Source organism: Lactuca virosa, chromosome 5, assembly GCF_052849685.1.
Source record: "Lactuca virosa cultivar CGN04683 chromosome 5, Lactuca_virosa_CGN04683_v6, whole genome shotgun sequence".
Taxonomy (NCBI): Eukaryota; Viridiplantae; Streptophyta; class Magnoliopsida; order Asterales; family Asteraceae; genus Lactuca; species Lactuca virosa.
Window position 1 is genome coordinate 19174095 of NC_136430.1, and position 22048 is coordinate 19196142.

Consider the following 22048-nt stretch of genomic DNA (forward strand, 5'->3'; position numbering starts at 1 on the left):
GGATCTGAAAAATAATATTTTCAGTCTCGGTCAAGCAACCGAAGCCGGATGTGATATTCGGATGAAAGACGAATATTTGACGATGCATGATGCCGACAACTGCTTATTAATGAAGGTACAAAGAACTCCAAACCGCCTTTATAAAATAAAGTTGACTATTGGAGAACCAATTTGCCTTCATTCAAGACTAAGTGAAGACACGTGGCGCTGGCATGCAAGACTTGGACACATCAATTTCGAGTCAATGAAAAAGATGTCCAAGAAATGTCTAGTCAAAGGGTTACCCCATTTTGACAGTGAGAATCAATTATGTGAATCTTGTTTGGTGGGCAAGCAAACAAGAAAGTCATTTCCATTAATGACGACGTACAAAGCAACACGACCATTGGAGCTAGTTCACGGTGATTTATGTGGTCCGATAACACCGTCAACGAAGGGTCAAAATCGATACATTTTCACACTAATTGACGATTTTTCACGGTATATGTGGATTTTTCTCTTAAAAGAGAAAAATGAGGCGTTTTTACACTTCAAAAAATTTAAAGCTTTGGCGGAGAATGAGCTCGGAAAGTCTTTAAAGGTGTTTCGAAGTGATCGAGGAGGTGAGTTTACTTCGCTCGAGTTTAATTCCTTTTGTGATATGAATGGAATCAAACGCCATCTTACCGCCCTATATTCACCACAACAAAACGGTATTGTGGAACGAAGAAACAGAACACTTATGGACATGACACGAAGTATCATGAAGGTGATGCATGTTCCAAACTATCTATGGGGAGAAGCGGTAAAACATTCCACAAACCTTATCAACCGTGTTTACACAAGAGTACTTGGTGATACAACTCCGTACGAGAAGTTGTATAAAAGAAAACCTAATTTGGAGAACGTACGCATCTTTGGGTGTTTAGCGTATGCAAAAGTTGAACCGGTAAACGTGAAAAAATTGGATGCAAGATCAAGACCATTGGTTCATCTTGGTTCTGAACCGGGTACAAAAGCCTATCGGTTATTTAACCCGGTTACACAAAAAATAATCGTAAGTCGAGACGTTATTTTTAATGAAACCAAAGGATGGAATTGGGTTAACGAAGCTACACCTGACAATGAAGAACCAGGATCATTCATAGTACCATGGGATTTACCGGAAGATAAGGCAAACAACAACCAAGGAAACGAAGTAAACAACGAACCAAACGAATCGGATCACGAGATTGAAGACGGAGTGGAGGTACAAGAAAATGAGCAACCAAGTCCGATCAACAACAACGTGAACAATGTTCAAAACCAAAGGCCCACAAGACAAAAGGTGCTTCCAATTCGATTACGAGATTATGTACTTTATGTTGATGAAATTGAAGAACTTCTCCTAGCAACCAATGACGAGCCGGTATCGGTTGAAGAGGCGAAGAAAGAACCAGAGTGGGTCAAAGCCATGAATACAGAGATCAATTCAATCAACAAGAACAATACTTGGTCTCTCGTAAACAAACCTATGGGGGTGAAGCCCATTGGACTCAAATGGGTGTTCAAGCTGAAGAAAAATGCAGATGGCACCATAAACAAACACAAGGCGAGGTTGGTTGCTAAAGGGTACGTACAACAACCTGGTATTGACTTTCAAGAAGTATTTGCTCCGGTAGCTCGCATCGAAACCATACGGTTTCTCATTGCCTTAGCCGCTACCAATGGATGGGAGCTTCACCACTTGGATGTCAAGACGGCTTTCTTACATGGAGAGTTGAGAGAAACCGTCTATGTGTATCAACCGGAAGGCTACATAAGGAAAGGCGACGAGCACAAGGTGTACCGTCTTTCAAAAGCACTATATGGTCTTAGACAAGCACCGAGAGCATGGAATACAAAACTTGATGGGATTTTGAAAGGAATGAAATTTCACAAGTGCATGAAAGAACCATCGGTGTACCAGAAGAACGAAGGATCCAACTTGCTAATTTTAGCAATCTATGTTGATGATTTGTTTGTCACATGTACAAATTTGAGCATGATCAAAAGGTTCAAATTTGAAATGTCCAAGAACTTCGAGATGTCTGATCTTGGAAGATTAACTTACTACCTGGGCATTGAAGTCAAACAAGAAGAATCAGGGATTACTATAAACCAAGAAGTGTATGCTAGACGCATTCTAAAAGAAGCCGGTTTACACGATTGCAATCCGACCCACATTCCCATGGATCCAGGAACCAAAATGTCGAAGGCCGAAGATGAACCCGAAATCGACCCGACACAATACCGAAAGTTGGTAGGATGCCTTAGATATCTCTTGCAGACAAGACCCGATATGGCATATGCGGTTGGAGTTGTTAGTCGATACATGCAAGATCCAAGAGAATCACATGGTGTTGCAATCAAACACATCCTAAGGTACTTACGTGGAACAACGTCACATGGAATCAAGTACGAGAGGATGGGGCAAAACCGGATCATTGGTTACAGCGATAGTAGTCACAATGTCGACCCGGACGACGGAAGAAGCACAACCGGTCACATTTTCTACTATGGGTTGTCTCCAATAACATGGTGTTCTCAAAAGCAAGATATTGTTGCTTTATCATCTTGCGAGGCGGAGTTCATGGCTGCAACTGCGGCTGCATGTCAAGCAATATGGCTTCAAGATTTGCTAGGCGAAATCATGAACAAAGCACAAGAGAAGGTGGTCCTAAGAGTTGATAACAAGTCAGCTATCGAACTCACGAAGAATCCTGTTTTTCACGGAAGAAGCAAACACATTCACACGAGGTTTCACTTCATTCGTAAGTGTGTTGAAAAGGAACAAGTGGAGGTGAAATACATTCCAGGTGAAGAACAAAAGGCAGACATTCTCACAAAACCATTGGCTCGAACCAAGTTCAAGACAATGCGGGACTTGATCGGGATTGAAAAACATCTCTAGAAGGACTTAGAGATTCGGGGGTGATTGTTGGAATCTTAAATTCCTTAATACCCTACCAATGTTTTCCACTCCAACAAAGTAAACTTGATTCCTGGAACAAAATAAGGGACACCAACAAATGGTTGGGTCTCATGTGTATTAATTATAGGATTAAAATGATTCTATCAATCCTATATATTCAGTGTATTACCAAGAGGGTTAAACACACCAAAAACACAGCAACATACAAAGACATATACACATATATATGTAATTGGTTTTGAGTTATATTTCCAATCAATCAAAAAGTTATTTTGATATATATATTTGTCTGTGTCTTTACAATTGCAATATTAGAGCTTTCAAATGCCACCAACCTCATGTTCAAAAGAATTTTCTATGATTTTTACATCACAACATATTACACAAGTTTATGTTCAATTCCAAACCCAATCCGGCCTGGTTTTTTCATCGAAACCGTTGGAACCGGAATCAGAAAACCCAAAATCTAAGAACCGGAAACCGACATATTTGCTAAAAACCATCCAATCCAGTTCAGTCGGGTTCAAATGCTCATGCCTAGGCAGGGCTAACAAATCAACAGCCAGCCGACTCAACTATATAGGTTTTTAAGTTCCTTGTAATTATCCATTTTCAAAACCGAGGATACTAAGAATAAATCTTTTATAATGAATAATAATACCAAGTGAAGAAACTCGAGGAGTCCCGATTACATTACTTTCTCTACAACAACATGCTAATTGCTACACAAGTGTTTCCATATATATATATTCCACAACATGAAACAACAAATTCCCACACCACAGCATCTACTCTCATATACACAAACAGGCCAAATCGCCAGCCCACACACCATGAGCCTAAACCTCCAACATCTACTCTCAGTCATACACAAACACAAACCGGCCAACTCCGAACCGATTGCCCCGTATGCATACAGGTCAACCCTTCAACCGATTCGACAAAAACGGTCCAGCATCACACGGGTCAACCCAACCCACCCACAACAAGACCCGTTTTACCAGTCTTGAAAACAATATTATCCCCATACACATAGGGCAAAGTATGTAATAACATCACACTATCCTCTCTTTATCTTTCCCTCTCTTGCTTAACTTCCCCCACCAATGTTTACCCCGCTTATCACCACCACCACCACCACCTCCGCCACCACAACCGCCGCCATCACCGCCACCCTCACTTTCCGGATGTACACCCTTCATGAGTCTCGCTTTGGCCTCCCGCAACCGCTGCTTGTACTCTTTTTTCCACATCTCAAATCTCTTTTTTAAACTTTTATACTCTTCGATTTGCTTCGAGGAAGGCGGGCGGCCCGGCTTCACGTCTATAACAGCTTTAGCATCGGTATCAAAAACCTGCTTTTTTTGTTCAAACTCCTTGGACAAGTGATCAATGGTGTCCGAGACAACACCATTGGCGTTGGATTCCCGTTTATTGATTCCGATTCTGGCGGGAGTAACTTGCACCGGAGTTTGGATTCCGGAGATATTGTCTTCGGAATCATAATAATACGGCGAAAGTGAACCCTCTGGTTTTCCTTGTTGCCCTTCAGATATGTCTGAACCAAGAGTCTTTTTAGCTGCAGCAAGACTCATCTGTAGTGTAAAATCCACCAACAAAAACCATGATTAGACCAACTGTTTGGAAAAAAAAAAAAAAAAAAAAAAAACTTACTTGTAAAGATGCCATCTGAGTTTGCCACATCTCCTCTACTGCCTTCATTTTAGTTTCATATTCTGACCAGCGCATTTCAAATTGTCGTATTTGGTCCCTCAATGCGGTATTTTCACGCTCTCTTTCGCTCAAAGACGATTCCGCCCTCACTACTCGCCTCTGCAGCTCTTCAACATTTTGTGGCAGAATCGGCATATTTTCCTGTGATGAACCAATTCACAAGATTTTCAATAACTTTTTTTTTTAAAAAAAAAAACTATAAAACAATTCAATCAATGTATAGATTAGATTAGATTACCTTGGATTCTGAATTTCCAGTGTCAGACCTTGGCCTGCTTTTAGAACCATCAACAGCCAACTTCTTCCATCTTTGTAAGTGATTAAAATATCTTCGGGCCAACCAGCCACGAACAAATGACTGTAGATGTACAACTGCTGTTAAATGCTCATCAAGTGAACTTGTTGCAAGCTGCTTATTAAGTTTCTTTAAAACACCATACTCCCTTCTTGCATTTTCACCACGAACAACTGCATCAATCAATCAATCAAATCAAAACTTTAATCCTTTACTCATTACACTAAAAGAAAAAAAAAAAAAATCAAATCTCTTACATGACTGCAATGTCACAACTCCAAACTTCAATTCATGTAAATCAAGAAGAACTCGGCCACCAAGGAAGCTGTTTTCCACTTCACGTGTACCTTCTACAACTTCTTGTCTATTATTCTCCAATACATCAACCTACACCCACCAAATTGCATTAATAAAATATAAAATATGATAAAAGCTTATCAGTCACACCAATTTTTTATTAGTTTTTAAAGCTCACCTGTTCTTGGAAAAATAGTTTTGTATATCCAACCTGATACGTGTGTGGAGGGACATGATACTGTTGTAAAATAGCAAGTGATGTACTCAGTGGATCCATACAGATAATGTTCTCCGATAAAAGACACCCAAACCTGATAATACATTTTCTTTTTTAAAAAATGAAGCACAATACGAAGGGCATAATGGGGAAACGAGTTTTAATTTTATACCGGTTAGCGAATTCTTGATGTGTAAGGCGTATTGAGTATCTGGATTTTAAGATTTGTACAATCTCCATGACTCTACTGCATCTAAGCTGTTGTAATACAAAATCCTTTTCATACATTCCAGGAAGCTGCTTGGTGTTTGGTCTTATGCATCGAATAAAGTGTGCCTTTGAATTTTCTAATTGCTGAATCAGTTTAAATAATTGTTCCTGCAATTCATCATCCAGAAATTTTATTTAAACCCAAATTCAATCATTTTCAAATTTCCCACAATAATATAATTATTACCTTGAACTTCACCCCAACACTTTGCACATGTGAAACAGAGGCAAAAAGATTAAGGAGACTTTTACGGGATGCTGAGAGGAGTTGGATTATATCAGACTGTAAATTATCACGGTTTTGTTCTAAGAACCCTGTAGCATCATATTGAACCTGCACATATATGTAATTATTTATCAAAAATATGTTCATTGTTTTAGTAGTAGTAATAATAACTTAATAATAATTAATAAATACCTCTCCAGCATAATGGCGAACTTTGAAAGCTCCTTTTTCAACACTAAAGCATGAATTAGAACTGAGGTGACGTTTAGTTTTATTAGTAAATGTTACATCAGTGGCTTTGGAAGAATTTGAACCCTCATCTAGCATAGATATTAGTCCCATAGGTTTCTGTAACAATCAAAGAATTTAAAATAAATAACCGAAATAAATGAATAAAAATGAGCTCGAAACTAATACCTTCTCAAAAAGATCCAAACACTCATGGTTGTCTTCAAACTCTACTTTTTTCCAGTGAATTCCTTCCAATTCGTACTCCTAATAATTATAATAATTAATATTGTTTGTATTTTATATGGAAAAAAAACACTATCAACTATATTAATTAATATATATACCTCTTGTTCAAGCTTACATAGATGGCGAATGAAGTGCTGCTGCAGCCTCTCATCAGCATAATTTATACACAACTGTGAAAAGCTGTTTTTCTGAAAGAAAAAAAAAACAAACAACAAAACTTGTCACATTAAAGATGACCATGGATTTTAAAATTACAAGAAAAAAACAATTACCTGAAATGACTCAAACCCATAAGTGTCAAGAATGCTTATTGTCCTTGGAGTATGTTGTTTGTCTTTGTCCCCTTCAAGTGATTTATTAAGTTCTCCCACAACCCAACTGAACAAGCTCTCATAAACAAATTTTGCCAATGCGTCTCTTTTATCAATTGCCTAAAAGTAAATAAACCAATCCTCAATAACAAGATGAGGGGTATTTACGTCTTTTGCACAAATGTTGACATACCTGTTGCAAAGTTAATGGTTCGCCCATATCATTGGCAGATAAAATCGCCACCAGGTCATTCACCTTGCATCCCATTAACTTAGCAGCACTCCTACTAGCTTCAAATACAAAAAAAAAACACACACAAATTAGAAATAATAGTATGAGTAGAGAGTATGTATTAGTATTACATTACAGAATTAAATCATATAAATACAAACCTTCATCAGCCACAACCTCAACATATTCATCTTCATCAATTACTGTAAATGAAATATTCCCAAGCCATAAGATTGCAGAAAGCAATTCAAAGGCATGCTCAAGATCCTCAAGGGGAATCCCAACAATATCAAACGCTTCCTGTTAAAAAAAAAAACCATTTCTCAATTCTCAATCAATAAGTAGCATCAGCCTATGAGGCTTAAAAACCCTAAATTCTGAAGTTACCATTAGCTTTTCAAAGTTATGGGCATCATCAAGACCATTGATTTTCAAACACCCACTCTGATTCAGAAACTTATACTCACTTGCCAATTTCAAATTCAGTCTATCTGTGGAAAGAACAAAAGTAAACAGTCTGGTCATTTCCTGGGAATTACTGTATAAAACAAAAACTGTAACTTTTTTCAACTTTCAATGACAGAATTAAAATCAAACAGAAAGAACCTTTAAAAGCAGGTGGAGCTCCAGCACACATCTGATAGAAGATATGAAATGATCGTTCTCCACGACATAATTGAGATACTCTAAACTGCACAAATCAAAATTACTTCAAAACTTATATTCTAGAAACTAATATCAAATATAAAAAAGTAAAATATTACAAAAGTAAATACCTTTTCAAGAAGAACTGTTGATGTTTTTCACATGAAAATATCAAAGTCAGTATCCAAGTAAGGAAGTCAAATTAAAATAATGGTCAACTTCAGACTTACGTGTTTTAATACAAGCACCAGATACTGTCCCCTCTGTGTTATAATAAATATCGATTAATTTCCCCTACATTGCAAAAAAAAAAACTCCAAATCAGATATACATTCAGGGAATAGGAATCAATCACTAGAAAGGGAATGGAACCCACGAATCGGCTGGAATTGCAATTCCGGGATGTTTTTGCATTCCCGAAAGCTTCCAATATGCAACTGGTATGAGTTATTTTGGATGCCATCTCACAATTGTCACCTCCAACAGATGCCAGATACTGCAGTGCAAACTTTGCTGTTTCTGTCTTCCCAGATCCACTTTCACCCCCAACAACAATAGACTGGTTTCTACCATCTGAAAGAATTATCAAGAAAAAATATTAACATTATGAATTTACAATTCAATATATTGAACTCTTTATTGAATCTCACATTTCATCAGATTATTGTATGCAGTGTCAGCTGTAGCATATACATGAGGGTTCTCCAATATCTTTTCCCTATAAGCAGTCACATAATCGTCTCCATAAATTTGAACATCTTTGAAGGGATTGATTGCTAATAGGACGGGGCCCGCCTTACTCTGTAAAAGCAAACCGATGTCTAAGCCAAAGAAGTAAAGTAACCACATCAAGACATGTAATAGGATGTTTATGTGTGGATGATATTCTTACATAAATTACATCACGAGCATATCTATACTGGAGATTGTGAAGAACTGATGGCTCATTCAGGTAACCAAGTTCAACAAGATCGTCTACTCCATCAAGAACTTCTGGGTTTGCAGGTAAGAGATCTCCTGTAGATACTGTCATCACCTACAGAAACAGCAACGGAAGTACATTAACATCAATAAAAATGTTGGATTGAAGAGATTTGTGATTAATTAATAGACTCACACTTCCATCCAAAAGCATAACAGATGCTTCATCTCCTACGGTTGATTTGATCTTTGCCAACTCCCATTGGTCATTGCGGGGCCTACACCATACTCGAAGTTTCTGAAGCAAACCAGTTAAGAGCATCAGAATTGAAGAAGTGAAAAAGTGAACCTGTTGATTGAAGGTAGATGAATTGAAATGAGTAAATCTTTTACCTTCTTAACGAAATAACAAATACTATCTTCCCAATCAGTTTCCTGTGAGATCGATGGAGTAGCAAGGGTGGCACCACCGTCCTCCGCCAGTCTCTGCTCACAAACAGGCGCCATGGTGTATGGTGATTCGCCAACAGCTGCCGCTGCTGTCACTTTCTTCCGGCCAAAATGACAGACGCTGCCAGTAATACATTTGACATCTTGCTTTTTGATGTTAGTGAAATCTGGAGGCGCAACATATTCAACATCAAGCTTCGACGGAAGCAGCCGCTTAGGGAGGCGTGCCTTGGATGTAGGCCGTGTCGGCAACGCCGGCGGCAAGTCTCGATTCTCGTCCTCGTCTCTCCGACGAAGAGAGTCGAGCATTTCCTCCAAAGAACTCCGAGCTACCGGGGGTGGAGAAAGTAGCATCTTTTCAGAAATTACAACACCACACTCTCGAATTGAATTCAAAAACCCCTAAATTTACATATAAACTAAAATCATTATGCTTCAAAATTGAAACAATGCCGATGATAACGACATTGCTGAAAAAACTCTATAAACCCTAATCCAATCCAATATCAATTGATCAGAATTAAACAATCAACGACCCCAATCTCGCGAACCAATTGCAAGATTCAATCCTTCAAAAACTCTGCTACAAAACCCCAACCTGAACAGCTGAAGATTCCCTTAATTTTTGGGATTTTGACGAAAGAAAATACGTATAAAAAAACCAAAATCTACGAGGGTAGAAGAGGGTTTTACGCAAAAATCGATGTGTCTTTGTTTTCTACTGTCTAAAAGCACGAGTTACAGGATTAAGACGACGATCGATGAAAGATTGCTCAGGGTTGTCCCCAAAATCAAACCGGATATAGAACAATTTGAGAAGAAAGATATCCGTTGAAAAAGAAACTTTAAGAAAAAGCCTGGCGTGGCTGTTCCTAAATTCATAAAAATTTATTTTGGAAAAAAGAAAAGAAAACCCACAATAATTTTTTGGGTTTGGTTTGGTTTGAATGTTTGATGCTCGATGGGAAATTTTGAATTTTTCAAGAAGATAGTGGTGGCGCGGGGTGCCGTATACGATTGAACTGAGATTTGATGGTAAATATGGTAAAAACAAATAAAGATAGTGGTAGTTAAATGTAATTTAAGGCAAATTTGAAAGAAAGTTCTTGGATTTAAGTATATTATTAGGAAATATAGATTTTTTAATTTGTTATAATTAAAACCTAATTATTATTTTAGATTTCAAATTTGTTTTGATTTGTGAAATAATTTTCGAATGCTTCAATCAAACCTAATAATAACTATTATATATATTTATATTTTACTATTGATATATCATTAATTATTTATATGATACTATATTAGATATGAGACTCATTTATTGTTTATTATATGAGACTATTAAAAAAAACTAATATTATATGAGACTATTAAAAAAAACTAATATCAAGTTGTGAAAATTAAATAACTTTTAAAGGAATATATATATATATATATATATATATATATATATATATATATATATATACTTTACTGAATAAGTATATAATTGAACCCAAAATACTATATTCTAAATAATTGTTATAAATCACAAATTTTTAAATATTTCTTTAAATACAATATTAGATGTTTTATTGCTAAAGTTACTGTTATTGTCTAAAATTGATAATTTCAATTTGTTTCTGCTTTTAACTATATAAGATTGAATTATTTTGAACCAACGGGTATTCTTCAAGTGATTTTCCCAACAGTGATACAAATTGCTTTTCAACAACATTACATTTAAAATTTGTCCCCACAAACAAAAGTAATAATTTTAGTTAATATCAATATTGTTAATCATACAATAACGTACATATATAGTAATTATAATTTAGAAAATTAATTAAAAAATAATATATGAAATGTCATTTGTTTGTTCATAAAAATCATTCCAGTAAGATGAATTTATTGAGGGTTATGTTAGATTGTTTGTTTCCAGATATGGATTATTCTGACCTTAATTATGTAGTCATCTTTTGATACGCAGGGTTACTATGCATGCTAATTTTGCTTGGATCCATATTAACCTGTAATGAAGTATCAGTGTATTTTACTTAATAACTTATTAATATTTGCCATGAAAATTTTGATAATCATTATGCCTTAATAACTTATTAATATTTGCCATGAAAATTTTGATAATCATTATGCCCTTTTAAATGTGCATGTAGTGTGCAAATGATAAAGAAAAAAAACATAAAAATATATTAGTTTGGTATAATTCAGTAACAAATGCGGATAAAAGACTACCAAACTTAGATTATATTTAAAAGACTTATATGCCCCAAGAATTAAATGAGCATAATGGTGTGTATTCCATCATAGTGAAAATTTAATTATTATTATTACTAACAGCGGGGCGTGAAAAACCATTGTTAGTATTTCATCTGTCCGGTTTCTTCAACATAAAACCTTGGCCGCATAAACTCACTAATTACAATCTTTTTTTCAGTTTCTCCATTCCTCCTGCTTCACGCAACCATCCAAGAACGACGTCTTCTTCTCACGTTCTTCGACCTCGACCGATCAAGATCGATGTCAAACTTCTAACTTCCTAGCAGTTGAATCCGTTGAGGGTCGACCATCTCATGATCTCTCTCCCCCACAGACCCTAAATTTCAGTTGCCCATTACTACAATTCAGGGTTCATATATAAATCGATTTCATGACCAATATCGATGAGCAATCAATCCCTCTACTTCATGATATTTTACTATCTTTTGCTATAGTTTTACGCTTACGTAATTGCTTTTTGTAGTTGGATCGATCTTTTTGTTGAAGTTTACACGTTAGTCAATCGGTTTCTCCTATATGTATTCATCAGTTGGGATGGAGAAACATATGTGAGAGAAGGAAAATAAAGGAAGTGAGAAATAAGGAAGCAACAACGTACACATGCACTACTGGTGGTGGTAGTTTTTGGATCGATGGGGTTGCCACTGCCGGCATTTGGCTTCAAAAAAGGCCTAAGAAGTAGGCAATAGTTACATTCTCCTTCATCAGTTTTGCAATTTCTCTGTTTATTATAGAATTGACTTCCACATTTAGTTTATGTGCATATTACATTCGGAATTCAAGTTAACCTTGTGGAACATGATGTGATAATTCACTATTGTTTGTCAATTGTTAGATATAAGTCTAATGGCCACCATTTTTAGTCCATATTGTTTGTTTTGACAATTAGGTTTTTGCCGCTTTGGGTTGTTGTCCTCATTACTGTTTTGGATTGGTAAAATTTACTCTGTTCTTACCTTTTGATATTGATTACTTTTCATTTAATAGTATAAAATTTCATTTTTAGATATATTCAAATGGTTTAATCTAATGGTCATTTGTTCTTGAACCCTAAAAGTGGAAATCGAACTATATGTCAAAAATTGAAACAAAATCCTTGACCATTCATCACTGCCGAAAACCATCCACTCAATAACAAGGCGACTCCTAACACGAATCTCCAACATTAGTACCATCCCAGTCTCATCTTGTTGTCCCAAAATTACATTCATGTTGCAACTGAGACCTCCTTAGTCTCGTATTTACCTACCAATTAACTGATATACTAGATATCCAACTGATAGCGGAGGCTGATAGCCTCACACAGTCACACCACACGATTCCTGAAAGAGGGTCTATCTGGCGAGAGCTGTCCTAACTCGCTTTCCATAATGGTTCCAACAGCCCTCCTGATCCATCCAAGGATAATCATAACTAACTATTACACCGATGCAACAATCCACCTTGCTATAATTGGACGTCACATGCCCAACTGTAGTCTTATATCACAACCCCCCTACGGCCCACAACCTTCCTTAATTCCACGAATGTTGTAGCTTTCCCACATCCTCACAACCTGATCCCACCACAAGGATTCGACTAAAGGTTTAACTGATAAGGGCTACCCTAGCTAACTATTACACGAATACCAACCGTTGACCATAGAGTCATCCCACTCTAAACGTAATCCAATACCTAGCTCAAGCCAATTTCCATCGGGTCTCACCCATTCTATCACAACCAAACGGGCCTCACCCACGGGTCTCACCCAGTCTGCACTATTGAACGGGCCTCGCCCATGGGTCCCACCCAATCGAGTGTTATACATGCCTAGTCTCGCCTCGGATCCAACGATCCTCGTACCCACACAAAGAGAAGTCCCCCGACAATATGTGATGATCCTCTTTCAGCCCAACGACCACTCTAACGATGGTCTACCTCATTCTGGTGAATGCTACGACTACATCGCAGACTTTCAACACTTCCTCAATAGCATATCATCCTTATGTATGCTACGGCTACCCCCATAGTCTTCCAGCACTTCCATGTTGTCATGGTCCCACCTATGGCCTTACCGGCCATCTACTATACCAACCGTAATCATCCTGAGTCAAACTCGCATCCGACTATACCCCAACCAGGTGTTTAGGTTATGCTTCGAACCCCAAAGCCTTAATCAGACAACAACAGGCAGAGAGGCCCTAACGCGACCCTTAACCTGTTTTTGTTCGCATACCCACCATATGTCACTTACTAATGCACAATGAATCCTAAATATCCATTCTTGTGCAACCCTTAGACCAAACGATTATCCTCCACTTGGATTCGGCCGAGCTCTTCCAATCAATAAAAATTTAAGGATTCTCAATCCATCTCACAACCTTACAATTCAAACTGTCAACAACCTGAGCTCACACAAACTAGCATTCCATTACTAACCAATCTTGGCGATCATATACCTTCCAAAACCATATCAGACGTATCACCAATCCAACTACCCACTTATTGAAGAAAAAATTATGCACTCAATACATCTCTATCAAAGTCCATTTAATTCCTCTCGAAAATCCGAATATCAATACAAATCTGAGCGATTAATTCGTGACTTACTCCTCTGAGTGGTGGTTCTCTTCTGCTCTTGCCCTACCAACAGCAGTAATCGATTCAAGGCCTGCCACCAATCAGCTGACATCTCTCATGAGCGATACAAGCGCTTCTTGAATTCTATGTTCGTTGTCCCATATGAGGATAACCAGTTCCCACAAGATCCTTGCCCCTGATACGAGTACCGCACTTGCATCCTGAATACATGAATTTGGCAGATATTCATCCGACACTTGCGTTCTAAACAGTCCTTTATATATATCAATCGTGACAGATTTTTCACTAGCTAGAGTCTCAACATTCCCATAAACTTGACGACTATTGTTCTTATACCCATGATCACACCCATTCCTCATTACCTCGAAACCATAAAGAACACTCACATATCTGGCCTTCAACTCGACATACCCACCTTGCGGACTTGTTGAATTCTTGTTGATACCACTAAAGATCGGACCGGCCGCTGGTCTCCTAAACAGGATACTCAATCCCCTTCTAAACACGGCCCACGGTATGAAAAATAACATATGAAAATTCTTTGAATGATGACTTAGTCAATCATAGAGGACCCCTAAAGCTTAGATGGGGTTCTTGGAAGCTTCCCAATGTCACAACTTCAAACCTAGAAAGAGCGATCCATACACCTCTGAAATATGAGGCGCCCAGGACTGAACCCCATCCTGAAGAAATTGTAGAAATTCTAATATGGTTCTAACAATTCTATCATACAAAACATTTCTGGTCCAACGATACAACACTGGACAAGAACATACTTATTGTAGATATAAATACCATTATATAACTGGGCTCAACATACATACCAGTGATTTCTTGCGGCTCGATCTTGACCTCCTGTGGGACGATGGGTGTTGGGGCCTGCATCCCCTCCGCCACCCATGCAGGACAACTGGACTTGAAATGACCCGACTGGTGGCAATGAAAACATATTTGATCCTTCTTACAATATCAGTGCACATGCCCTATTTCTCTACATCTGAAACACCTCAACTTGTGAGTTCCCCCACACTTGCCACATATCTCATAGTTCCCCTGACTTCCAGTACCCAGGCCAGCTGCATCAAACCCTCCACCTTCCTATAATTATTTTGAATTGTGTGTCCACCTTCTCTTTCCTGGTCGTGCCTCCACATCAAGATTTACTTCTCTATTAGCCTCAACAATTTCTCTTATAGCGCGTGAGATTGTGGTTCGCTCCTCAAATTTGACAATCAGCCTGTCAGTGATCCGACCAATGATATCGGGTAATTCCTTCAGTAAAATCTATGAAACCTCTGTGGTGATCCAGTCACGAAATTTGGCATTGTTCGTACCCATCTCAGAAGACACTGCTTCCCGTCTAGATATTGACATCCTATACAATAAGACCAAATTGCCATCTCATAACCAAAATGTTATCATCAATTCATCACACTTTAGTCACTTCTTAAAATTTATGCACATCATCCCTCTACCGACTTCTTAGATTTCTCGTAACTCTCCTCGAGTCGAGTACGGATCCTGTGCTTTCAGTAGTACGGGCTCAATACTACATTCAAACCTATCCATACTTTACTCAGGAATCATCATGAATTTTCCAAGTCACCTTTTCAAATTGATACCCCAATGCCCGCCAAACAACGCAACCAACCCACTAAAGCACTTCTTAGGCTCTCCTAGGTTCCATCCTCACCCTGTCATCAGCTGCTGAAGAACTCCCGATAATGTCAGTTAGCTACTTCATGAATATAATCACATGCAACAATGCTTAAATAATCCTTCAAGTAAAAGACTCATCCCTACAACGGTTAGACTTAGATAAGAGTTGCGCAGTAGGGTCAAATCAATCACTCTGATATTATTTAACCTATGCAACATGTGACTTTAACATGTTTACTTAATAGTTAATTCACATCATCAAGAGTCCCACAAAGCACAAAGCAAGCAGCATTCGTATAGTAACACTCCAATCCATAACCAAACAAAGGACGTCTCAAGCTCACTTCCTACCAAGAAAGATTCCAAATCTAATTTAAAATCCAATTCCTCTTAGGCTACAAGGTGTCACATATCAAACCAATCCATCCAATCATCTGAAATCCATACTAGCATGCAACTCTAAAAGCTCAAACAACCATGCAGATAAAGGCATCTCTCCTAGCATGAAATCCTGAGCAGATCCTTAGCCTTAATCTAGCATGAAATTCTCATAACATATAACATAACAACATGTATGGGTATTATGGGAATCACTTACTTGAGCTCAGTTGATTGCACACACCACCCATTTCTTTTATTAGAAAATATTTTAATAAAACATTTCCTTTTTATGAAAAATCTGTCAAACCCTTAGTTTGAGTTCAGACACACCCAATAGTATGTATGAATCCCTCAAACCAATGCTCTGATACCAAATTGAAACGTTCCAAAATTTAAAACCAAAAATTTCGTTTTCATAATAATAAATTTATCAACCAAAACGTGTTCATAAACCATAAAAGAAAATTAGAGTATGTTTGTTGCAGCAGACTTCGAGGACGAAGTCTAGTCCAAGTGGGGGAGAATTGTAACACCCCGACTCCCATAGGCTTGAAGATTTAGAGGCTTGGAACGAGAAGAAGCTTGTAGATCCAATATCTACATCGTGTTGGCATCGAGTTGAAGGTAAAAAGTATTTACCTTGGCTTTCCATTTCTTAGATCTCTTCTTATGTTAGTATATGGGCATTTTTGGTGCAAAAGGGGGTCATTCTCAGGTTTGAGCTTGTCATGAGAACGTGGTCTTAGATCTGGACTCCTCTAGGCCCTCGTGAACATAAAGTTCTCGACTTTATCTAGCCCTAGCCCTGTTCCATGTCCTAAACCTCTTCCTAAGGCTAGTTTTGAGTGTTTTAGCTTCTTGAAGCCTTGCATGCATGTAAAGTTAGCAACTTTACGTGATAACTACACCCTAGGAGCCTAGATCTACAGTTTGGAGCCTTGGTTTTGCTTAAAAGCGTCAGAATGAGGAAAGGACTGAAGGAACTCGACGATTTGGATAAGGGTTTTCCGCTTTCTGGATTCTGCATGAACTTGGCGAGTTAAAGAGATGACTCGATGAGTTGGTTAGGGTTTTTCCCGATATTCTGGATAATGCATGGACTCGACGATTTACTTGGTAACTCGGCGAGTTGACTGAGGTTTTCGCGACTTTCTGAGTTCTGAAGGAACTCGACGAGTCGGCAAGCTGCACTCGACGATTTGTGTCAACATGGACTGTTGACCTTGACCGTTGACTTTGACTTTGACCAATGGTTGGCCAATTTGACTTCTGAGGGTATTTTGGTATTTTAGGAATTTATGGAATTGGATCAATGGTGGTTGTAGGTGTTGGTGTTTTTAATGCCAAACTCGATCAAAACTCCAAAAATATGAAGAACACGAAGAACAAATGTGACAACCCGAAATTTCTATCTTGTAAAGCCAATCAATTCAATCAAAATTCATATCTGTTTCTGTTACCTTTATGTTGTGTTAAAGGTCTGTTTGAGAGTTTCTAATCCTAGTACACTCAAGGATTGTGTGCTAGGAAGTGTTAGCTTGAGTTCATTGAGTTGCAATCGAGCCAGAAACACCATCAAAAGGAGTTCACGGCCACATCTAGGTTCACGGCCGTGAACCCATCCTTGGCCGTGAACATCCTTCATATATATAAGAAGTTGTCTCATTTTCTTCACTTCTTCAACTATAGCCATGAAAACATCCTTTCTCTCTCAACTATCTTCAACCGTGAACACTTCTAAAGGCTTCCAAAACGTAAGTATCTCATCCATCATCTTGTTGTCCATTAGAAACACTTGATTCCTCCCATGAAACAACTCTTATTTGTAAGATCTTCAATAGTTCACGGCTGTGAACCCTTCATAGGGCCGTGAACCCTTCTTAGATGCAAGGTTGGGCCGTGAACCCTCCATCCATGGCCGTAAACCCTTCATAGGATCAAGACTTAGGTCGTGAACACTTCAAGTGTTCTTGTCCGTTGTGACAACCATCAAAATTTGAGTCGGTTCTAGATTTTACTAAACTTAGTTGCACGTATAGGCACGACACATACTAGACTTAGTAACTAGAAGCTAAGTTATAACCTACTAGAAACTTGGAAACAAGTAGAATCGAAGGATAGTGTACTTAGATTTCACATTGGTATGTGAACTCTACAACTACTTAACTGTAATGACTATCCATATTCGTGTCATTCTTTGACTTGAACATCTTTGCATGAATCATGTATAAACATCATGCACTTGACCTAGTGGTATAAATTAGGTCCGAGTCTCGTAGGAACTTAAGTCAAAGTTGAAAACTAGGACTAGTATACTTGATTCCTCAATCTCGCTTGAATCTTAGAATCACTACATAGAATGCCAATAAACCGGTAAAAATGAATTACAAACATTATTTTTAACTAGAAAAGAGTTATGAAACTCTATCATAATTTGAAATCTCAAATAATTCAATTTATTTTGATATCCAAATATTTATTAAATCTCAATACCCTAAAAACCCTAAAATCTCAAATTTATAAACTTTAACACCTAAAAATCCATAAAATTTGGTATGGACTTTATAATATCAATTTAAAATAACTCAATTTAGTAAAATAAAACCAAGGAGAAATAAAATTTAAGTCACTAGTATTTAACCTTATTTTCTAAGCCAAAATCAAGGTTTTGGGAATGAAAACTAGGATAAGGTGCATATTTTATAAAAAACTTGATATTTTTATAAAATAAACTTATATTTTATAAAATTTAAAAGAGTGAGACCCTCTCTCCATTCAAAATTTCGGACCTCTCTCCTCTCTCTCTCTCTCTCTCTTACTTGAAAACCCTAATACATCATTTCCCCATATCAAGAATCACTTTCACTTTTTCACTCTACCTCTTATTCTCTCTCACACTCTTCATCACCACCACCATTTTCTCTCACCCTCACCCTAAGTCACGAAATTTTCCAGAAAATATGTCCAAGAACGCACCTCAAACTCGAAATTTTCATCATCTTGTGGTGTTCTTGAAGGTAAAATCGATTTCTACTTCACTTTTCCTTCAAGTTTTGTTATTTTTCTTACACTTTCTTCTTCTTAAACTCCATTCTATTGTAAAATCATGAACACTTGCACCTACTCACGGTTTTGATGATGATGGTGGTAGGATTTCATCCAAAAACAACATGCATGTTGTAGATGGTGAAGTCCCATGACCTAAACCTAAGTCAAAATCAAGGAAATGCACTTTTCTACATGTTTTGGTGGAAAAACACCACATGCATCCAAAGTTTTCTTTCAAAAACGAATTTTGAACATTTCAAAATCATGAATGGTCTTTAAACCAACATGCATGTGATGATCTTCAAGCTTAGATGCTAGATGATCAAAATTTGTTGTTAAAAGCTTTCAAATATGTTCATAAAGGATTTATTCTCAAATAAATACCTAAAACTCTTTTCTGATCAAATCCGATTTTTTCAAGAATCCCACTAATAAAATAAGATGATCTGTAAATTTTCAGAAAATAATTCATTTTTCTCGAATTATTATAATTATTGCAATAAAATAAGGCAATAAATCATATAAAATACTTTCTGAGGTCTATAAACCCTAGGTAAATTCGTGGATGACCCCTAATGTAAATGATGACATCTCAGTGAGTTTCATCGATTTTGGTTACTGTTTGGTATGATTTTGAATTTTCTTTTTGTTTAAATAAAATAAATCATAAAACCCCTATAGGGAATCTGAAAAGGTTATCTAAGATTTTTCGCAGGTCCTACCTCATGTTTAATACTTAGACAAATATTTTTCAGAATTTTTCATAATGCATACCTATTTTTTCCCGATTTTTGTATTTATAATGAACTAATAATGGGAAAAATAGTTCTACTCATCTAAAATTCAAGAAAATTTACCAGAAGATCTTATAAAATATTAGAACTCCAAATAAAAATTTGGATGATTTTTATGTTCAGTATGCTATTTTTCTTCTATTTTCTAAGATTAAATACACTTAAATCCACAAAATCGGATTACAGTATATAAAAATCACCATTGGTATTTTTCCCGGATTATTTATACTGTAAATGATGTTTACAAATTTTTTTGTAATTTAATATAACTGTTTGATAATTATTCACTAATTAATGATTATTCAAGAGAATAAAACAAATAAAAATAGCAAAACTAACTGAAAAATATCTTTTTTATTTTTAACAACTTCTATATGCATAATAACAATGTTACAAAAATTTTGGGCAATTTTGGAAACTGTCTTCTATTTATCCCCATTTTTATTAGAATAAATGCACAAAAATCATAAAATTGGGTTAAACAGTTTAGAAATCCATTTTTTTATTTTTCCCATATTAAGTATGTGTAATGGCAGTATTTGGGGAATTTTCTTAACTGATTGCTATTTTTCATGAATTTTTATCTATTTAGAGAATTAAATATAATAAAAATGGTTATACATATCTATAATCCATGAAAATTTATTTGGAAGTCTCTTAATGCAGTTAGAACCAAAATCTGAAGTTTGGTATTTTTATTAACTATTTAGTATTTTTCATGATTTTATGGTTATTCAAGAAATTAAAATGGTGAAAAATAGCTAGACATATCAAAAATGCGAGAAAATTTATCTTAACATCCTTGCCTTCAGTTGAAACTAAAATACAAAGTTTGGGAAATTTTAGAACTAAACTGATTTAGTTTTTCAATATTTAATCATTGGAACACATCTAAAAATGTTAAATATTAGCATTTCAATAATGAGAATTTTCCACTTAAATTGTTATATAACAATTGATTCATTGAAATTTAATTTTCACAGAAAAAAAAATGTTTGTAACTTATCAATATTAAATTTTGACACAATATTGACATAATTCTATTGTAGTAGTAAGTATACTAGTATTAGATTTCGATTAGAGACTCACTAGCGAATACCATTATTGTAGGAATCGGTAGTGGTACAAGTGGAACGTAGTTTAAGGCACCATTTGTATCATCTCAATGCATTGTGAGTATTCACGACTCCCCCTATTTTCGATTTTATGTTTTGGGGTGGAAAAGCATGTCCTAAACTATTTATGTTCGTTGTATTTATTTGACTCGTATAAACTTGGTTGCTATATTTTGCATATTGTGAGTATTCACGACTCCCCCTATTTTTGTTTTTTAAATGTTTTGGGGTAGAAAAGCATGTCTTAAACTATTTATGTTCGTTGTATTTATTTTGCCTCGTATGAAACTTGGTTGCTATATTTTTATGTATGTGTATGTTACTTTAATTCATGAGGACTGTATCGCGGTTAAGTCCCTGGAATCTCTCGACACAACTCATTAACTCTTTTGAGCCTATGGTTATTATGGATAGCGCTATCAGGAGGTAGACAACTCATCACTCGCACGATTCGCTTGAGTGCATTTTACCATTTTATTCTCTATGTTTGTGATACACATGGTAGTCAATAGGGCACGATTCGGTCATTAGGATTGGGTTGTGAACTCATGAATTAAAACTTGATGCACATACGAATCTTACATCGCATTTTAGCGACGAAACTTGTATACTCATTTTAGTAACGAAAATGTATACTCATTTTAGCAACGAAACTTGTATAACTCATTTTAGCAACGAAACTTGTATACCCATTTTAGAGATGAAACTTGTATACTCATTTTATCAACGAAACTAGTATACTCATTTTAGCGATGAAACTTGTATACTTATTTTATCAATGAAACTTGTATACTCATTTTAGCAACGAAACTTGTTTACTCGTTTTAGCAACGAACTTTATATCTCATGAGAATATGAACTTTGCATCTCATTTTGGCAACATACTTTATTTCTCATGATGACAACGAACTTTGTTTATGCAAACTTATTTACACATTTTAGCAATGTACTTTTATTTATGGAAACTTCTATTAAAACTTTGATTACGATTCATGAAACCAATATTATTTTTAACCTGTGAGTACTCACCAACTATCTCGGTAGTTGACCGCTCATTTTACATGCTTTTTCAGAAACTCGTCTATAAGATGACACTTAGGGACACATCACTTTTAGGAGCATTCGCATGGGTTGTATTTCAGTTGCATTGTAATTTCTTTTAAAATATGTTCAAACACATTGTAAAT

General features: G+C 36.4%; 1 protein-coding gene across 2 annotated transcripts; it reads right to left on the reverse strand.

Annotated features, from left to right (window-relative positions):
* Positions 1–3557: 3557 nt before the first annotated feature.
* Positions 3558–9973, reverse strand: LOC145111972 (myosin-2-like). Of its 2 annotated transcripts, none has more exons than XM_079048202.1 (22): positions 8951–9973; positions 8754–8855; positions 8529–8672; positions 8287–8437; positions 8013–8209; positions 7867–7930; positions 7768–7781; positions 7598–7682; positions 7379–7482; positions 7153–7291; positions 6953–7050; positions 6721–6879; positions 6547–6636; positions 6389–6466; positions 6164–6319; positions 5933–6079; positions 5648–5853; positions 5437–5569; positions 5219–5348; positions 4905–5020; positions 4607–4807; positions 3558–4527 (listed from the first exon to the last, which is right to left on the reverse strand). In XM_079048202.1, the coding sequence occupies exons 1-22, from the start codon at positions 9359–9361 to the stop codon at positions 3988–3990; spliced, it is 3465 nt and encodes a 1154-aa protein (XP_078904328.1). In that variant the 5' UTR covers positions 9362–9973; the 3' UTR covers positions 3558–3987. The 2 variants fall into 2 exon arrangements, with proteins under 2 accessions (XP_078904328.1, XP_078904327.1); XM_079048201.1 differs by having other exon boundaries at positions 4905–5134; positions 8951–9971.
* Between the last annotated feature and the right edge of the window lie 12075 nt (positions 9974–22048).

Coding starts and splice junctions, on each gene's coding strand:
- LOC145111972 (XM_079048201.1), bottom strand. CDS start 9,361: ATGCTACTTTCTCCACCCCCGGTAGCTCGGAGTTCTTTGGAGGAAATG. Junction 7,292..7,378: donor ATAACTTTGAAAAGCTAATG/GTAACTTCAGAA, acceptor TTTTTTTAACAG/GAAGCGTTTGATATTGTTGG. Junction 6,467..6,546: donor TATGTAAGCTTGAACAAGAG/GTATATATATTA, acceptor TATAATTATTAG/GAGTACGAATTGGAAGGAAT.